This window comes from Chenopodium quinoa, unplaced genomic scaffold (assembly GCF_001683475.1).
Source record: "Chenopodium quinoa cultivar QQ74 unplaced genomic scaffold, ASM168347v1, whole genome shotgun sequence".
Classification (NCBI taxonomy): Eukaryota; Viridiplantae; Streptophyta; class Magnoliopsida; order Caryophyllales; family Amaranthaceae; genus Chenopodium; species Chenopodium quinoa.
The window spans coordinates 3,157,338-3,175,028 of NW_018744626.1; the positions used below are offsets into that span (position 1 = coordinate 3,157,338).

At 34.8% G+C, this 17,691-nt stretch overlaps 1 protein-coding gene and 1 pseudogene across 1 annotated transcript; one reads left to right on the forward strand and one right to left on the reverse strand.

The window, feature by feature from the left end:
• The first annotated feature begins 2,015 nt into the window (after window positions 1-2,015).
• LOC110700499 lies at window positions 2,016-6,616 on the forward strand (annotated as a pseudogene).
• A 491-nt stretch (window positions 6,617-7,107) lies between these two features.
• Window positions 7,108-9,208, reverse strand: LOC110700793 (transcription factor MYB35-like). The gene is made up of 3 exons (XM_021878387.1): window positions 8,868-9,208; window positions 8,573-8,708; window positions 7,108-8,098 (listed from the first exon to the last, which is right to left on the reverse strand). The coding sequence occupies exons 1-3, from the start codon at window positions 9,001-9,003 to the stop codon at window positions 7,285-7,287; spliced, it is 1,086 nt and encodes a 361-aa protein (XP_021734079.1). The 5' UTR covers window positions 9,004-9,208; the 3' UTR covers window positions 7,108-7,284.
• Between the last annotated feature and the right edge of the window lie 8,483 nt (window positions 9,209-17,691).

Genomic DNA, 17,691 nt, shown 5'->3' on the forward strand with positions numbered 1-17,691 from the left:
AGGATCTTTCACTGGGGCCATTCGGGCCCGGTCCAGTAAATTATTGTAATTGATTAGTAAATGTACTTAAATAACCTGTATTATCTTATAAATTATTGAGGCATATTGATTATTTTTTATCGAGAGGTAAAAGATTCAAATTCCGGAGCCTCTAATATTTTCGACCAAGATCTGCCATTGTCTAGATGAATCTTTCTTTAGATGCCGACAATGAGGCCTTGTCATCTTTTGGGAAAATTGTGTTATTCCTTTTCATATTTAAGGTTTTTTTTTTTTTTTTTTTTTTCATGTTGAACATGGTTTTTTATGCTCTAGCTGTGTACTTTGCACGTAAAGTGCTCGACGAAATGCCGCAGAGAAAAACTGATGAATTGGAATTGTATGATTTCTGGGTTTGGCAGGAATAACATGATAATATTGATTTCTCGGTTTGTTTAATGAATTGTATGCCTGCTAAGAATATTGAGGTAAAAGATTCAAATTTCGGGGCTAAGAATGTTAAGTGAGTATATTAAATTAGGGTTATGTTTCAGAATTCAGATGTGATGTGTTGGATACAAATCAACCCTAAATTGAATCGAATGACTCATCACCTCGAATAATGAGCAGTCCCAATCTGAACAAGCCATTTGCCATCTTGAGTAATGCATTATACACATCTTATACATAGGGTGTTGTTTAATGATAGTCCTTACAATTATAAAATTTTGGTCCACTATCTATCTTAGTGGCATGCTTGACTCTGTTTGTATATAGGCCTCATTGAGTCAATATTTGTGTTGATAACATGGCTCCAATTTTAGGGTGGCTCAACAATGAACGAGTCGATGATGGAGTATATAAACCGATCTTAGGCTTCTAAGACCAAAAATTTTTAGTAAAGGCATTTGGAATAATGTTCATATTTCATTGAGAACTTTGCATTTTAGGAATGCGAGTATGACAGATGGAAATTTTGTACAGACCGCATTACATATCAAAGTAGTGATAGGGAGCATGATAAAATACCATAAAAGGCTCATATCTTCGGGTCTGCAGGTGCTCATCTAGAGTTATGTCACCTAGCTGAGGTGATTAAGCACATAGCAGAACGATAAATTTCTGCTAGAAGTTCAACAAAAAGGTGAATTACCCTATTTAAGTAACTGATTTGATGCATTGACAAGTTTTAGTCTCTCAGAAGTAATGTTCTATGTATACTGATGATCAATGTTTTACCTTGAATTTTGTAGTGACGATCATGATATGGTGATTCCGTATACAGGCCAGGGAGTGATTAAGGGAAGCATAGGCAATATCACTAAATAGAAATCATCGACGAACACAGGCCAGGTTGATGGGTAAAGATGGTAATGCTTAAATCCATTGAATACGGTGCATCCGATTATTGACATTGATTTCAGACTTGCAGTTTTCAGATTTACATAATGTTATTCCTAGAACTTCCGGCCTTTTTTTACTGATAAGGCCAACTCTGATCTTATACTCTGTGTTACCTTAAGAGTATGGTTCATCTTCATAGTCTCTTTTACCTCACATGCACCAAATTTGATCAGTTGACAGACTTGCAGTATTCAGATTTACATAAAGTTATGCCTAGAAGGCTAGAACTTCCGACTTTATTTTTACTGATAAGGCCAACTCTGATCTTATACTACCTTAAGAGTATGGATAATCCTCATACTCTTTCACCTGTCATATGTACCAAGCTAGATCAGCTGACACAATATCAAGCAAATGATTATGCACCGTCGTTGCACACAGATCATTCTGCAAGCCCTGTTATGCAGGGTGCTGGGCATATTGCATATGGTGCCAAAAGACAGTAAGACAAGGTTAGAGCTGAGATGTACATGTTTAGCTGTATGTAATATCAGTATGTCACAAAAATAGACGAGTCTGGGGCAATAGCTCAAAAGCATGAAACTATATGTTTATTGTGTGACTAACAATATCGAGTTATCAACTGTCAAGATATATTACTATAAATTGCAACTTTACAATGTAAAACAACAAATTGATCATGCAGTTTATTCTGTTAATTAGGTGGCGTGCAATTCAGTGTAAACAATAGAGGGAGGGAAAACAGAAACAGCTCATTTGATGGGGCTTGACAAGGTTTTATATATTTCTTTATATAGGAAAATGATTTTAATTAAAGAAAATAATTTGTCTATAATCATAATTATTGAGTTAAGTCATGCAAGATTATATCAATAAAATTTCAGATTTTTGGAAATTGAAGATCTTATCAGATAATGTCATTGTCCATTATTTTATCTTTGTATACTTGATGATTTTCTGGGTAGATACAGATTGCAGTTGAATATGCAGTGTTTATTTCATACAAGTTACACCCTTATTCCAATCATTTAGCATACTGTTTTGTATGAAGATTATAAGTTCATGAAATAAGAGAAACCATAATAAGGTCAATGTTATAGACCTTATAGTAGTAATTGCATTGTTTTATCAAGAAAACCAATTCAAAATGCCTAGCAATTGTCATGTTGTTACAGTAGCAACACTAATTATTTATGTCATACTTTGTTTTACTCTGATTAAAGCTGCACCTCAAAGTTCACTTGTTACACATTTGCCAGGTTTTAGTGGCAGCTTCCCTTCTAAGCACTACTCTGGGTAAGCGTTACATTATTCTTTTTTATCTTTCTGAATTTGTTTAGTTTGTACAATGGATAGATCAATTGTAGAGCTGATCAAATCAACCCGGCCTGCCAGCCAATTTTTGGCTTGATTAATTAAAGCTTAAAGGCTGATTTCGGGGTCTGAATCGAATATTTTTGGGGTGATCTATTATGCGGGCATGGAATATCTTCTTATAATGTGTAGCCTAGCCAAATACGTCCTATGATCAACTCTTACCCAACATGATTTTTGACTTTGTATATTTTCATTATTGTTGAGTGAAAATGGATGTGATTTTTTGTTTTAAATTTCTTATTTATTATTGTTGTTACATGTTGGTGATGTTCAAGGTATGTGCCAATTGATGAACATAACGCGAAACACATGTTCTACTATTTTGTGGAATCAGAAAGAAATCCTGCAAAAGATCCTGTTGTTTTGTGGCTTAATGGTGGACCTGGATGTTCAAGCTTAGGGGGCTTAGTTTATGAGCATGGTAACTCTTTTTACCCCTACTTTTTCGATATAGTACTTTATTGTCCGAATGTTAAAAATCTTAACTTTATGGCTCTGGCGGATATACAATGTGTTATGAGGTGTCGGTTTACACCTAGTATTTCTAAAGAACAACAATGGTCATTTGTTTTCCAATTCACAATAAAAATAATAATTTATGACGGGAAATTTAATTGTAACTTGTCGCTTGTCACCTACTTTCACTGTTTAATGATCAAATTTATGTGTCGTCAAACATGAAAGTCAAAAGGGTGCATGTATTGGCGTATTTGATGTGAGTACCTTGATTTTATGTTGGAATCGTTATTTAATTGCGGTTGAAAATGTACATAGGCCCATTCAAATTTGAAGCCTCTGGCCCAATTAGTTCTCAAGACTTGCCAAAACTGCATCCTAATCCATATAGCTGGTCTAAGGTCTAATCCTACAACTTTTCTACAAACTTCAGACTAACTTTGAACAATTATTGATGAGTTCATTTTTAAATTACTACTCCATTATAATCTCATAATTTATACTGTTTATGCTAATTAACTAGTCTGTTTTAGCAGGTGTCCAACATTATCTACTTGGATTCACCAGTAGGTACTGGCTTTTCTTTCTCAAGGAACACAAGTGATTACATAACTGGGGACTTAAAGACTGCAAAAAATACACTCATTTTTCTGCTTAAGGTACTTATTTGCTTGTCAATGTATAATTAAAAAAATGTTAAACTGTCCTATATAGTAGATACCTTTTCAATGTGCAAACTTCAGTTAAAACTTAAGTTAGGATGCTATATGGAAATTTCGCCCCTTGTTAGTTGCCTAACTGTTAGGTACGCAGTAATTAGTGTAACTTTATGAACTAATATTGCAGTAGATGTTTAAGCTCTACAGAAACTAATTCCATTTTATTTTTATGAAATTTGATATGCTGCAAATATAGTGGTTTGAGATGTTTCCAGAGCGCCTTAACAACTCATTTTTCATTGCTGGAGAATCATATGCTTGAATTTTTATACCAACTCTTGCACTTGAAATAATGAAAGGTATCTAATAGATTTCATAGAGTACATTTTATCCTTAGAAAGGAGAGGGTGATGTATTATTTGTTTCCAGTCTCATGGTTGATTTTTTGTAGGACTTGACTTAGGTTCGAGGCCTATCATTAACTTAAAGGTATGCACCTTAATATTATCTTCCGGACATTCTATAATAGTATATGTAACTACAGAGTTAGATTTTGGAACGGATGGATTAATAGATTACAGTAACAATATTTCCTCTATACACAGGGCTATATGATAGGAAATGGAGTTACTGATAAGTACTTTGATGGGAACGCTGCTGTTCCTTTTGCTCATGGAATGGGCTTGATCTCAGATGATCTATATCAGGTAATCTTGACATACAATTGTTCACAAAGTAGTAATCTAACTGATTAAGCCCGAGTTTTTAGCTCAAATATCTGCATTCCTGCAGGAAATTGTCGATGTATGTCATGGCAGCTATTTAACACCATCAAGCGAAACATGTCAAAGCAAACTCGACAAGTTTGATGATGTAATTGATTTCAGCTCTTTTAAAATGAAAGTTTATGTTCTTTTACAGAAAGATTGCTGACTTTCTTTGCCTTCTGATAAACAATAGGTCACTGAAAATGTGAATCTTTATAACATCTTGGAACAATGCTATGATTTTTATTATGATGAAGGGTATCAATGCTATACCTGCATTGATGACGAAGATCTTGATAATGCTAATATGAAATCGTCAAGAAGCTTTGGCAAATTTGGACACAATGAGAGGCGTCTTCCTGTCCAGAGAAAGTTTACAGATCATAAAATTAGTTCAATTTGGTCACAAGTTATTAGCAACGTTAGTACTTTATGTCATGTAAGTAAAAGTTAGTATAAATTTTTTACTAATTCCCTTGTTCCGGTTCAAATTGTCATTACTCGTCGTCTATCACGACTATCAGTCCTGCATTAATGAATGCATAAAGAGTTTATAATGATCCTTTAAATTTTAGATCAATGCTTTACTTGTTATCTTTTACAGCTCGAAATTTTAGCTATAAACAGGAAAGAAGTTCCAAAAATCAGAAAAAGTAGCTTCAAATTAAGTATGTAGTCAGTTCTAAAGATCAACATGACTAACTTTTGAGTATCCATAAACTAGAAACTGACAGTGAGATATACCGAACTGGCCCTTAAGATTCGATCAATTACTGGTATTGCAGTCCCAAATTTACTGTCACAGTAGAGTTCTCAACTCTGTTTATGTTAAGGACTCACTTCCACTTCATAACTTTATCAGAGTGATATGGCTCCCATCCTGTGGCTTAACAATAAGGCGGTCAGGAAAGCAATGCATGCTGCAGAGGTAGGATAAGCACCTTTGATCTGTTCTTGGTAAAGCCACATAGAAAACAAGCAAATTCATTGACAGTTTGATTATTCCCTGGTAATTTTGCATCAGGAAAGTGAGACTGGAAGATGGGATTCTTGTACAGACCGCCTCACATATCATCGTGATGTTGGGAGCATGATTATCTATCATAAGAGGCTTATTTCTATGGGCCTGCGGGTGCTCATTTACAGGTATGTTAGCATTTAGTAGTTACATATATCTAAGTCTATAGTTTAGCTTTGTGCAAGTCCATAAATTCTGTTTTAAACTGAATTTTGTAGCGGAGACCATGATATGGTGGTGCCATATACTGGAAGTGAAGCATGGACAAGATCACTTGGTTACAAAATCATCGACGAGTGGAGACCATGGTTTACAAATGGACAAGTTGCTGGGTACATTCATTCTACTAAAATCTTAAGAATGGTAAAGCTAAATATCAGAGAATTATGGTGCATTTAATAATCATCCTACTGATTGCAACTTTCAGGTTTACACAAGGTTATGACAGGAACCTCACCTTTCTTACTATTAAGGTCAGCAGCCCATAAGAACCTTGCTGTATAACCCATAATAGTTATTTATTAATTGTACTCGTATGAGTCATTTCTATTATCCTAATACGCATATAACAGAAAGTTCTTCAAACATGACAAATATGTCCTCATAATTGGCTACTGATTACTGACCATCATTCTGCATTCTCTTTCAAAACAGGGCGCGGGGCATATGGTGCCAGAAGACAAGCCTAGAGAAGCATTAAAATTTTATAGCCAGTGGTTGGCAGGAAAGAAAATTTGAGAAAACTGGACTTGGAAGAAACAAGTCCAAGACATTGGTAAAGTATTCTTTAAGCTTTGTTATCTATAATCACCTAACAAAGAATTAAGGTGAAAATATATTTTGTACAAAATTTGCTCACCTAAATGGTGGTCAGAGAAGCCAAGGTCAATTGTTCAATACAATGGAACATTGTTTGATTGAAAAAATTGGTATGTAGATAACAGTTGAAACATAATTCAGATTATTGAGTTCTACACTAGTAATACAATATAAGTTACTCCAATATACAGCAGCAAGCAAGCTAATATCTTTTTTTTTTTACCTTATGAAACTCTCCATCATGCCAATCTTGATCCATATTATGTATATATGTAGAGATGAAATAACAAATCTTCAGGGATTTGAACAGAAAGACATGTGATGCGTGCTTGAAATGGGTTTGAGATGAGAATTTAAAACACAATTTGCAAATAAGTAAAATTAAATGTATCTGAAACATAAAGAGACCTGCAGAAGCCTTTTAGAATGATATGTTTCATGTTGTGTTCACATGGAGGAAGTACATCAACGTCCGATTCTGGAGATCAGGTCTCCTTGTCAATTATTTTGAGACTCAGCATATCTGACACTTGGAAATATACACATATTCGAAACTTCTAACCATGATTGTGTAATATAAAAATCAGTAAAGTGAACAAAGTTGATCATACAGGATACAGAACTAAACATAGCATTGGCATATAATAAATCGTGAACAAAATTAAAGTTATACTTTTGCAATGTTTAACAAGTAAATGGTCAGAGTTGATGACCTTACTAATCGGATTTGAAGGCCTGTATAATATTCTCCATCTAAGACATCAATGAATCATAAAGGAAAAGGTCATTAGCAATCAGTATTTCCTGGATTCTTATTTAAGGAATAAGTATTATGATCAATTTTTTAGTATGATGGCTCTTCCATAAGCCCTGGAAAGCTCAAGAACATGTCGTTTTCTTGATCCAGCATCGCCTCCAAAAATGATGAAGCATCCGAGGAAGCTATTAATGGTGAAGAACCAGCTTGGATTTCCTTACAATCAACCCCTCTATTGTCATTAATCAACAAAAACTCTGCCAAATTATTCTCTTCTTGCTCTTGTACCTGACTTTGAGCTGGTTTGAACGCCTCCTCTAGGAGAAAATCATGCCAACTAAAACACTCAGGGGACTTGGCCATTTCCCCTGCATTGTTATATCCTGAAGAACAAGCTGATGTTGATGAATTCGACGATGATTTAGGTGAAGGTAAGGTTAAGAAATCATAGCTGCTGTTATTGGTTGGTACATTAGTATCGGAATTTGGTCCTTCAGTGACAAAGCTTATGGCTTGCAGTTGAGACAGAAGGTCTAGGGAGTGACTGTTACTGCTATTTGTAGCATAGTTGTTTTGCATAGGTAAGATATTATTATGAGATACTTGTGAATTTGAGAGGAAAGTGTATGAAGGTGTAGTAAAAGAATCTGGTTTAGGAAGGCTAGATGTGTTACTGCTAGCTTTCTTCAGATCCTTTCTGAAAGTTCCGATATACTTTGGGGTGTCAGAAGACCTAGAAACACCGCCAATGTTCCCATAATCAGCTAGGATTTGGGAAAATGGTTTATGAGTTATGGGATCAATCCCCATCTCAGTTAGCTTCTTCCTTAACTTGGTATTCCAATGGTTCTTTATGTCATTTTCTGTTCTTCCTGGTAGCTGATGCGCTATTAAACCCCACCTAAATGCAACATACATTATATGAGACTTAAATCTTACATGAAGGTTGAGTCCATTCCTAGAGATGGGTCAATCATTTCTCGTGTTTAACCAAACAATGTAGCTATGTAAATTTATTAGCCAATCAGGAAATTGGAGATCAAGAAGGAGGATGCCCCGGTTTCTCATGGTGAGAAACAAATTTTGTTTCTCACATGGCATTTTCGTAAATAAACCAACAACTTTATTCAACTGTGGAACCCACAATAATGAAAAAGTTGTTGATTTATTCACGAAAATGCCCCATGAGAAACAAATTTTGTTTCTCACCATGAGAAACAGGGAATTTCCCATCAAGAACTAGTTATGCATCAAAGCAGATCAAAGAATAGATCACTTACCAAAAGCAGAAAATCTGAAGTACTGAGTAACAAGATCATACTAAAACAGATTTAAAATGCATTATTCTTTCTAAGGGGGAGACGAAGTATGTAACCTGCTACCAACAGCAGCATGAAGCTTGATGATAAGCTCCTCTTCCTGTTGAGTGAAACCCTCATCATGTAGATCAGACCTCGTATAATTATTATTATTCCACCTTATTCTACAATTCTTCCCACATCTTTTTGTCCCTAAAAAAGAGAATTTTGCATACAATCATCAACCAAAACTTAATATAAATCAACTTTTCATACACTAATAGATATAAATTGTAACATGAATACATACATGATCATGCATGTAACACAAAACTACAACAATTTATGTGATAATAGCATAGCATCAATTACCTGTTTTTCTTGGAACAGAATTCCAATTCGTCGTCCCCTGCTTCGATACATACGCGAATGTAGTACCATCCTTAGCTTCACCCCAAGCTCCCTTCCTCGCATTTAGTTTATCACAACATGGAGGAGGTCTTACCATCTTAAGTATATCTTCTTAGCATATAAATTATTATGTTAACTTATATTTGCAAATTAAAAGATCATAATAGATAAAATGTAAGAAAATAATGAAGGTATAAAGTTTATACTATATATGATGTATTTATTTATTTTTTCTTAAGAGAAAAAATTGGTTAGGAATGAGTGTAAGAGGAACATAAAATGAAAAAAGCATGAGACTTTTACGATGCATCTCGTCTAAACTAAACTTTCATGATATATGCATTGTAATGAAGATGATCAAGTAAAATGGATGAAATAAATGTTTATAATTTCTTTAATTTTCTCTTTCTAAAATTTGAATTGCATGGCTCTAATGAAATACAGGTTCAATTTGGGTGACTAATTTGGTTAGAGTTGTAGAAGTATACTAATTTAAAATATGTATTTGTTTAATTAGATTTGTTGGTTATTGTGAAAGAGAATGACTTTGTTTTGGATTCTAATTAAACAATCATAAACTTATCGAACATTATAATAAATTTTTAGAAACTTGCTTTAATTCATTAATAAAAACAAGTTCGGGATGAAGAATTTATTGATCCTTCCACCCTACTTGTACACTTTCTCTGATCTCTTCTTGCATAACTGTGAATCTATCATAAATTGAACAATTATTTGTGAAAATGAGGGAGTAATACTTACAAGCAAGTATTTTGTATTAGGAGATTCGATGCAATTATTTAATTTTATCCAAAATTGTTCTAATATCTTCGTGAAAAAACTTTATTTTATCACATACTCAACTCAATTAATCCGAGAGTATTTTTTTTAGTTTTTTAAATAAAGTTATCGGTCGCATATGGTCAAATAAAGTCAGTTAGGGCATGTTCTCTTACATTGAAATTCAGTTCAGTTCAATTCAGTTCAGCTCCTAATTTCCTTCTGTTATAAAATATTCAGTTCAGCTCAGTTCAGTCCAGCTCTGCTCAGTACAATACAGTTCAGTTCAGTTCAGCTGAGTTCAGTTAGTGAGAACAGGCCCTTAGTATGTTGAAATACTCCATACAAAAATTAATATTAAAATCTTATGATATACACTTAACAACTAATAGTATTAGCCCTACCGTTCAAACAATATATTTTGAAATTTTAAAATTACATAGTAAATCTTACTCTTAAAAATCAAAATTTGAGGTCAAACTACAATCTTGACCCTTTTTTTTTTTTTTTGTGATTTACATCGTTTGATGCGTATGGTATGATATGAACTTACTTATTTAGGATTATAATTTTATTGATTTATAATTAAATAATCAATCCCTGAAAATTCGATGAAAATGAGTTGGTCATTATAACTACTAAGTACTAACTACATGCATGTATAGATTGTATACTGTATACATGGGCAGCAGTCTGAACCCATATGCATGGGAAAATATGGCGTGGTGTATAATTAAATTAAATTAAATATGTTGGCAACTCTGAAAAATTAATAAGTCCCTTAAAAGCCAAATCATGGTATACGTATACCACATTATTTGGCCAATATAATGCCACATTACACTTACAAAAGTGAATCAATATTTTAACTTTTGTTTTGCGTCTTTGCCTGCCTATATAGCCTTTGTCATGGAAATTAAGGAAACCATGGAAGGATTCCTTGATAATCAAGATGTTCAGTGGCAGGTTGGGTTACATGGGATTGATGAGAAGACTTAAGAAGAAATGAGAAAATTTTGTGCGTTGGCCTCCCAATGGATCAGCCTTACATAGCAGTTATGTGCCCTCTACTCCATGTGATGGAGATGCAAATGGAATCAATGCTTCCACCAATTTCGAACCCCCCGGAATTGGTGATCACGGCAAGAATTCCCAATGAATTTCAGCGTTTGCTGAACTTGCTCAGGCTAGCTTATGTATCAAGCCTTCCATCTATTCCAGTTGAGTTTATGAATAGCATCCCTAATTTGAACCCGGACACAATACCCATCTCTTGTATGGTGTGGAACGTTCAAGGAGCAGGAAGCAAAAATTTTATCTCTGTTCTCAAAGATCTAGTGAAGATTCACCAACCAAATGTGTTAACTTTAGTGGAAACACATATGGGAGGCGAACAAGCAATAAAGATAGCAGGATGGCTAGGATATGATGGTCACTCAAGAGTTGATGCTATGGGATTTAGTGGAGGTATATGGGTGTATTGGAGAACGGCTCTTGTGACTGTCCATCCAATCATGAAGCACAAACAACACATTACCATGGAGATTTCTAGGGTAGGTGCTATACCTTGGTATTTCTCGGCAATCTATGCAAGCCCGGACCCTTCGAAAAGGAAGGAATTATGGGAGGAGTTAAAGAATTTTGCAGAAACGCATGACAAGCCATGGCTCTTGGCGGGAGATTTTAATGATACAAGATTCCCATCGGAAAGAAATAAATCGTGCCACGAAACTACTAAAAGATCAAGATTGTTTAATAATTGGGTGGAAGAGATGGATCTTTTAGAAGTTGAATTTTCTGGTGCTTCGCACACTTGGGCAAGGGGCAAATCTTTCGAGACTCGGCAAAGTGCAAGATTAGACCGTGCATTGTGCAATTCACAATGGGCGATTCGTTTTGATCAAGCCTCGATGAAGCATTTAACGGCAATTCAGTCAGACCATAGCCCAATTTTTATCTCTCCTAATGGGTTTACACCTTTGCAAGCAATTCATAGACCGTTTCGTTTTCAAGCAACATGGCTAACTCATGAAAATTTCAAGGCATTTGTTGAAGAGAAGTGGGATGGTGAGAGCAATTTAATGCAAGCATTGGCGAAACTATCCACTGACTTACAATCTTGGAATAGAGATGTGTTTGGGAATATTTTCAAGCAAAAAAGATCTCTTCTTGCAAGAATAGCTGGAGTCCAGGAAAAATTAGCTATCAAGGCCGATCGAGGTCTGATAAAGTTGGAGACAAAGCTTCGAAGGTGGCTAGATGAGGTACTTGAGAGAGAAGAAGTCTTGTGGTACCAAAAATCTCGAATTGAATGGATAAAAAATGTTTTCACCTAAGCACTATTGTAAGGAGGTGGAAAAATAAAGTGGTTGCCTTGAAGGGAGAAGATGGTCAATGGATTCATGATAAAGTGGAAATTCGAGATCAGATTGTCAAATATTTCTCAAAGCTTTTTGAGGAGGAAGGAGAACCAGAGAGCTTCGATATTCCTCAAGATGTGTTCCCAGAATTACCTATGGCAGAATGGTGTTCCCTGACACGGCCGTATTCCAAATTTGAGATAGAGGCTGTTATTAAGGAGATGAGTGCGCTCAAGGCGCCAGGACCTGATGGATTCCAAGCCCTTTTTTACCAAAAGAATTGGGATACGATTGCAAATACAGTGATTAGCACGATTATGCCGGCTCTCGAGGGGAAGGGATTACCTGAAAATATGAATGAAACTTTTATTTCCCTTATCCCGAAAATTGACAAGCCTGAATTTGCCTCACAATTTCGCCCAATAGGGTTGTGTAATGTTGCTTATAAGATCATTACGAAGGTAATTGTGAATAGATTAAAGTCGGTCCTCCCCGGGCTTATTTCCAACACTCAGGCTAGTTTTGTTCCGGGACGCCAAATAACAGATAACATAGTCATTGTGCAAGAGGTTATCCATACAATGAGAAGGAAACAAGGAGAAAAGGGCTTCATGGCCATCAAAATCGATTTTGAAAAAGCTTATGATCGATTACGATGGTCCTTCATTAGGGATACTATGGTGCAAATGAATCTACCTATCTTCATGATTGAATTAATTATGGCATGTATTACGACGGCCTCTCTTCAAGTCTTATGGAACGGGGAACCTTCTCCTAAATTTAGACCCTCAAGGGGTAATTAGACAAGGAGACCCCTTGTCTCCTTATCTTTTCGTGATGTGCATGGAGAGGTTATACCAAACAATTGAAGAAGCAATAATTCAAAAGAAGTGGAAGCCAATTCGAGCGAGTCGCGATGGTCCTTTTCTTTCCAACCTATTTTTCGCGGATGATATTATATTATTTGCGGAAGCTAGTATTGACCAAGCCAAAACAATCCATAATTGCTTAAGGAGATTTTGTGATGCATCAGGTCAGAAGGTAAGCCTTAGCAAATCACGAGTTTATTTTTCAAAAAATATGAGCATTGAATCAAAGGAAAATATCAGTGTGGCTCTTGGTATGGAGGCAACTGAGGACCTAGGTACGTACCTTGGCATGCCCACCTTAACGAGTCGAGTGACGAAGGATACCTTTCATCACTTGTGTGAGAAAATTGACAGAAGACTTGTGGGATGGAAATCTAAGTACCTTTCTCTAGCAGGATGGATAACTCTTGCTAATTTGACTCTCTCGACGATGGCAATGTACTCTATGCAAACTGCCAAAATTCCAAGAACGACTTGTGAAGAAATTGATAAAAAAGCTCGGCAATTTATTTGGGGAGGAAGTGATGAACAAAGAAGATGCATTTACTCTCCTGGGAACTGCTTCAAAAGCCGAAAGAACAAGGAGGAATTAGCATATATTCTGCTAAGCAAGCCAATGCTGCGTTTCTCACCAAGCTTGGATGGAGGGTCCTAGAAGATCCTAATGCTCTTTGGGCACGTGTGTTGAGAGCCAAATATTGCAAAGGTAGATGCGATCTTGAGATGTTCGAGCCAAAAGTTGGAATGTCAAATGTATCGAGTGGAATCACAGAAAATGCAAAAGTGATTGGGGAAGGTGTTAAGATTGCGTCTGGGAATGGAAAAAACACATCTTTCTGGAATCAAAAATGGTGTACGGATCAGCCATTAAGAGACTTAGCAACCCATCCAATTCCTGAAGAATTAGCAGCTGCCACTGTCCATGACATGTGGGAAGAAGGAATGGGATGGAGATGGAATATCTTTGGCCCGTTCCTTGAGTCTACTTCGCTGAAGATCATCCAAAATCATGAGTTGAGAATCGATAGCAGTTTGGGGGATTTGGTGTATTGGAAAGATGGAAATAAAGGCAAATTCTCCATTCGATCTGCCACAAGAATTATGAGGCACGAAACTGATTTTCTTGATGATAAGTGTTGGAATGCGGTCTGGAGTGCTCCCTTTCAGCAAAGAATCAGAGCTTTTTTATGGCTTGCTTGCCATGATAGGATCCTTGGGAATTTGAATCGATTTAAAAGAAAGTTAACTGATGATCCTAAATGTCATATCTGTGGTGCGAATGAGGAGAGCACCATTCATATCCTTCGAGATTGTCCTGCAGCTCGTATGGTGTGGAGAAAAACGCTTGATCCTTCAGTAGCTCAGAAGTTTTATCATGGCAATGCAAAGGAATGGATCACTATGAATATAATCGATCCAGATCAGGATGATGAACCAAATTGGGTGACCTATTTTGGAGTGGCAACTTGGTGGATTTGGCGTTGGCAAAACTGCTATGTCTATAATAGACAAAAAGAGCTGCCAATTGACTTTGGTGCCTTTCTCCAAGTCAGATACGAGGAAGCAAGAAGGGCACTTAAAAACATCATAGGAAATGCAGGGGAAAACAGAGAACAGACAAAGAGAAGTGAGACTTTTATCACTTGGAGGGCTCCGGATTATGGTTGGTACTCACTTAATTGTGATGGTGCTGTGAAAGGGTGTCCAGGGCCTGCAGGAGGAGGAGCATTAATAAGAGATTATAATGGCACTATCATCTCATCCTTCCACGCAAACTTTGGCTACTGCACAGCTTATAGGGCAGAGATTATGGCTCTTGCTCGAGGCCTGGAAATGGCTCAAAATCTGCAAATTGAGAATTTGGAGGTTCAGCTTGACAATCTTGCTTGTGTTCAAGCTCTAAACATGCAGAAAATTCCCCGAGGTGAAAATGTTCATGAACTTGCTTACTGTCAAAAGCGATTGAATGATGAGAGATGGAATGTGAAAGTTGCTCATGTATACCGTCAAGGCAATCGAGCGGCGGATTGGTCCAACCGCGGAGTTACTCAAGACTCTCCCTTAGAATTTATTAATAATGTTCCACTAGATTTAAGTCGTATTTTGGAGGAGGACTGTAGAGGCGTGGCTTTACCACGACTCATCCCTCCGTAGGTAGTTTCTTTGTTTGTTTTTTTTTTTTCTTTTTTCTTGCTCTTTTTTGGAATTTCTTTCCTCCTTTGAATCAAAAAAAAAATATAGCCTTTGCCGTTAAGGAATCCAATCCTAGAGACTTGAGGCCAAATAAAAATTGTTATTTAAAATGCATCACTAAATTGGCTCCTCCTAGTCTATATTCAATTTAAATCTAAACTATTTTTCAAATTAAATGTATTCTTTCTTACCTACATTTGAGCTATATCTAAAACTAGATTGATTTATTTTTTTATTTGAGTATCTTTAGTGGTAAAGTTAATAATCCTCCTTATTTATGTGTAACTTATTCTAAAGGTTATAATTACTTAATATTAATATGTGTGAATTGTCAAAATAAAATACATTAACTTTGTTTCAAAAAAAAAATAAACTTTTTATCATATCTAATGATGCATACGATCGTTTTGAATTCGTCTTAATGTTAATTTTCGTAATTTTTACTTATACACAATAGAAAATATTAATTTCTAAAGATGCGCATTGAAATTTAAGCGAAAGTTTAATTACATAGTATGTTGAATTTTTATATTAGGGGAGTATAGAGTCGAATCGAACCCATCACTCTACAAACTACAGCTCTTTACCACTTCTAAAATTGAATAGGAAAGAATCTAAGCTTTAAATTCATTCCTACATCTCCTTTAAAATATATATATATATATATATATATATATATATATATATATATATATATATATATATATATTAAAATCATTACTACGTTGTATACTTGCACCACTTATGTGTGATTGTACCCCAAATCATCACAGAAAATACATATCAAACTGTTAATTTTTTGTTTTTTTTTTTAAACCATGTATCATACATACATAGTTAAACTAAAAAGAAATATACAATCCTAACTTGAATATTGTGAATTTGTGATGATGTGAAGAGTATATTCCATGCACAAATGCACAATCCATAAAAGGATTTGTTATAATAAATGAAATATTTAAAAGACATACTACATAGGTTAAATTATGATATTCATTGTATTCTATAATTAGAATGGATGTTGCAACCCACTTGGACCGATTTTTAGACAAGTCAAATAATTGTATTCAGCCGAATGCCAACCAACAATTACATGTTTATACTATATATATATGCTAAAGTTATTAATCCAAATTTTAAGCATATTATTCTGCGCTAATTATTGATGCCTATGTAATCATTTTTAGTGTATATATTCAGATTATATGTTTGTTGTATATTTCATTTTTGTTTTTATTAATAATTTTAGGTAAGTTGTATACAAGTCCCAGACATGTGGGTAACAACTAAGATGACAAGTTTTCGTATTTTTGGACGAAAATATGACATTTATGCTAAGATTACATTCTCTTGAAATCATCTTATAATGATGATGAGTTCCATACATAACTATAATATTTATTTTTGGTTTTCAAATGTTAAGGGTTTTTTTAATAATGTTTTCTGCATATAATAATAATCAGGAAAGACTATACTTTTACATGTACATTTTAATTGGTTTACTTTAATTGCAATTTAAGGAAATATTAATAAATTGTTTGAGATTGTTAATTAAGTCTAAATTGGCTGTATTGTGAAAAGATTAGGATGTGGGCTGTGTGGCTAAAAAAATGAGTTGGATTGATGGGACCATACCCATTATTTTTATTACTTTTGGGTTTGGATATTAGCAAATATGTATGGCCTATTGAATAGCTTGTAGAAATTATTGATAATTGAACTAGTGCACATACTTACTGAGTACATAGATTTGAATTTGAGAGTGTGGTAAAGTACATCAGCTGTCCTGATTTTTAATGCAGGCACCATCCTGGTTTTAGACTTTTGTTCACCAGCGTTTTGAGGGTGTTAGATAATAACTTAAAATATACTACGTTAATAATAATACTAAAATTGATATGTATGAGTATGTTAAAATCACACGTCAGTTGAAACAATTAATGTTTAGTTTTATTCAATATTTCTATTTTTATCTCTCTTATCTAATAATTTCGAAGCGTTTTTAGAAAAGAAGTATTCCCTGCAAAAATATGAAGTGAAATAAACCAAACAATTCAATGAAAAAAATTAAATCAAATAATAACATTGAAGAACTATACAATCATTAAAATGGCTACTGGCATAGTAAACTAATCAACATATTGATAAGGAATATTGTAATTGTCATCTAATTTAGCTAGTTAATCTTTGGGGTGCCTAGTATATCTAAGATCAAATCGTGTTTACATAATTTTATTTGCCCATTATTATGGGTCTTTATTTATATTACATTGAAAATACAAGGAATAGTCAATCTTCATATTGATAAATTGCTTTCATAGGGGGGAAAAAAGTTGTTTTTATTAAGGTAAAATGAACGTCACTATTGAAACCAGCACCTTTCAGAGGTTAAGGGCCTGCTCTGTTTAGCTTAATTTTAGTTCAATACAGTTCGGTTGCAATCAGTTTAGTTCAGCTTCTAATTTCATCCTCTCATAAAAGTTCATTTCAACTCTATTCAGTTCAGTTAGGGATGGCAATGGGTCGGATCTGGACGGATCCGGATGGACCCGGATCTAGATCCGTTTTTGTATATAGGATCCA

Excerpts from the sequence above, each read along its gene's own strand:
- LOC110700793 (XM_021878387.1), bottom strand. The coding sequence starts at position 9,003 with ATGGTAAGACCTCCTCCATGTTGTGATAAACTAAATGCGAGGAAGGGA. Across the intron at positions 8,709-8,867 it reads TTCTGTTCCAAGAAAAACAG|GGACAAAAAGATGTGGGAAG; the intron begins GTAATTGATGCT and ends TCTCTTTTTTAG. Across the intron at positions 8,099-8,572 it reads CATGCTGCTGTTGGTAGCAG|GTGGGGTTTAATAGCGCATC; the intron begins GTTACATACTTC and ends TGTTGCATTTAG.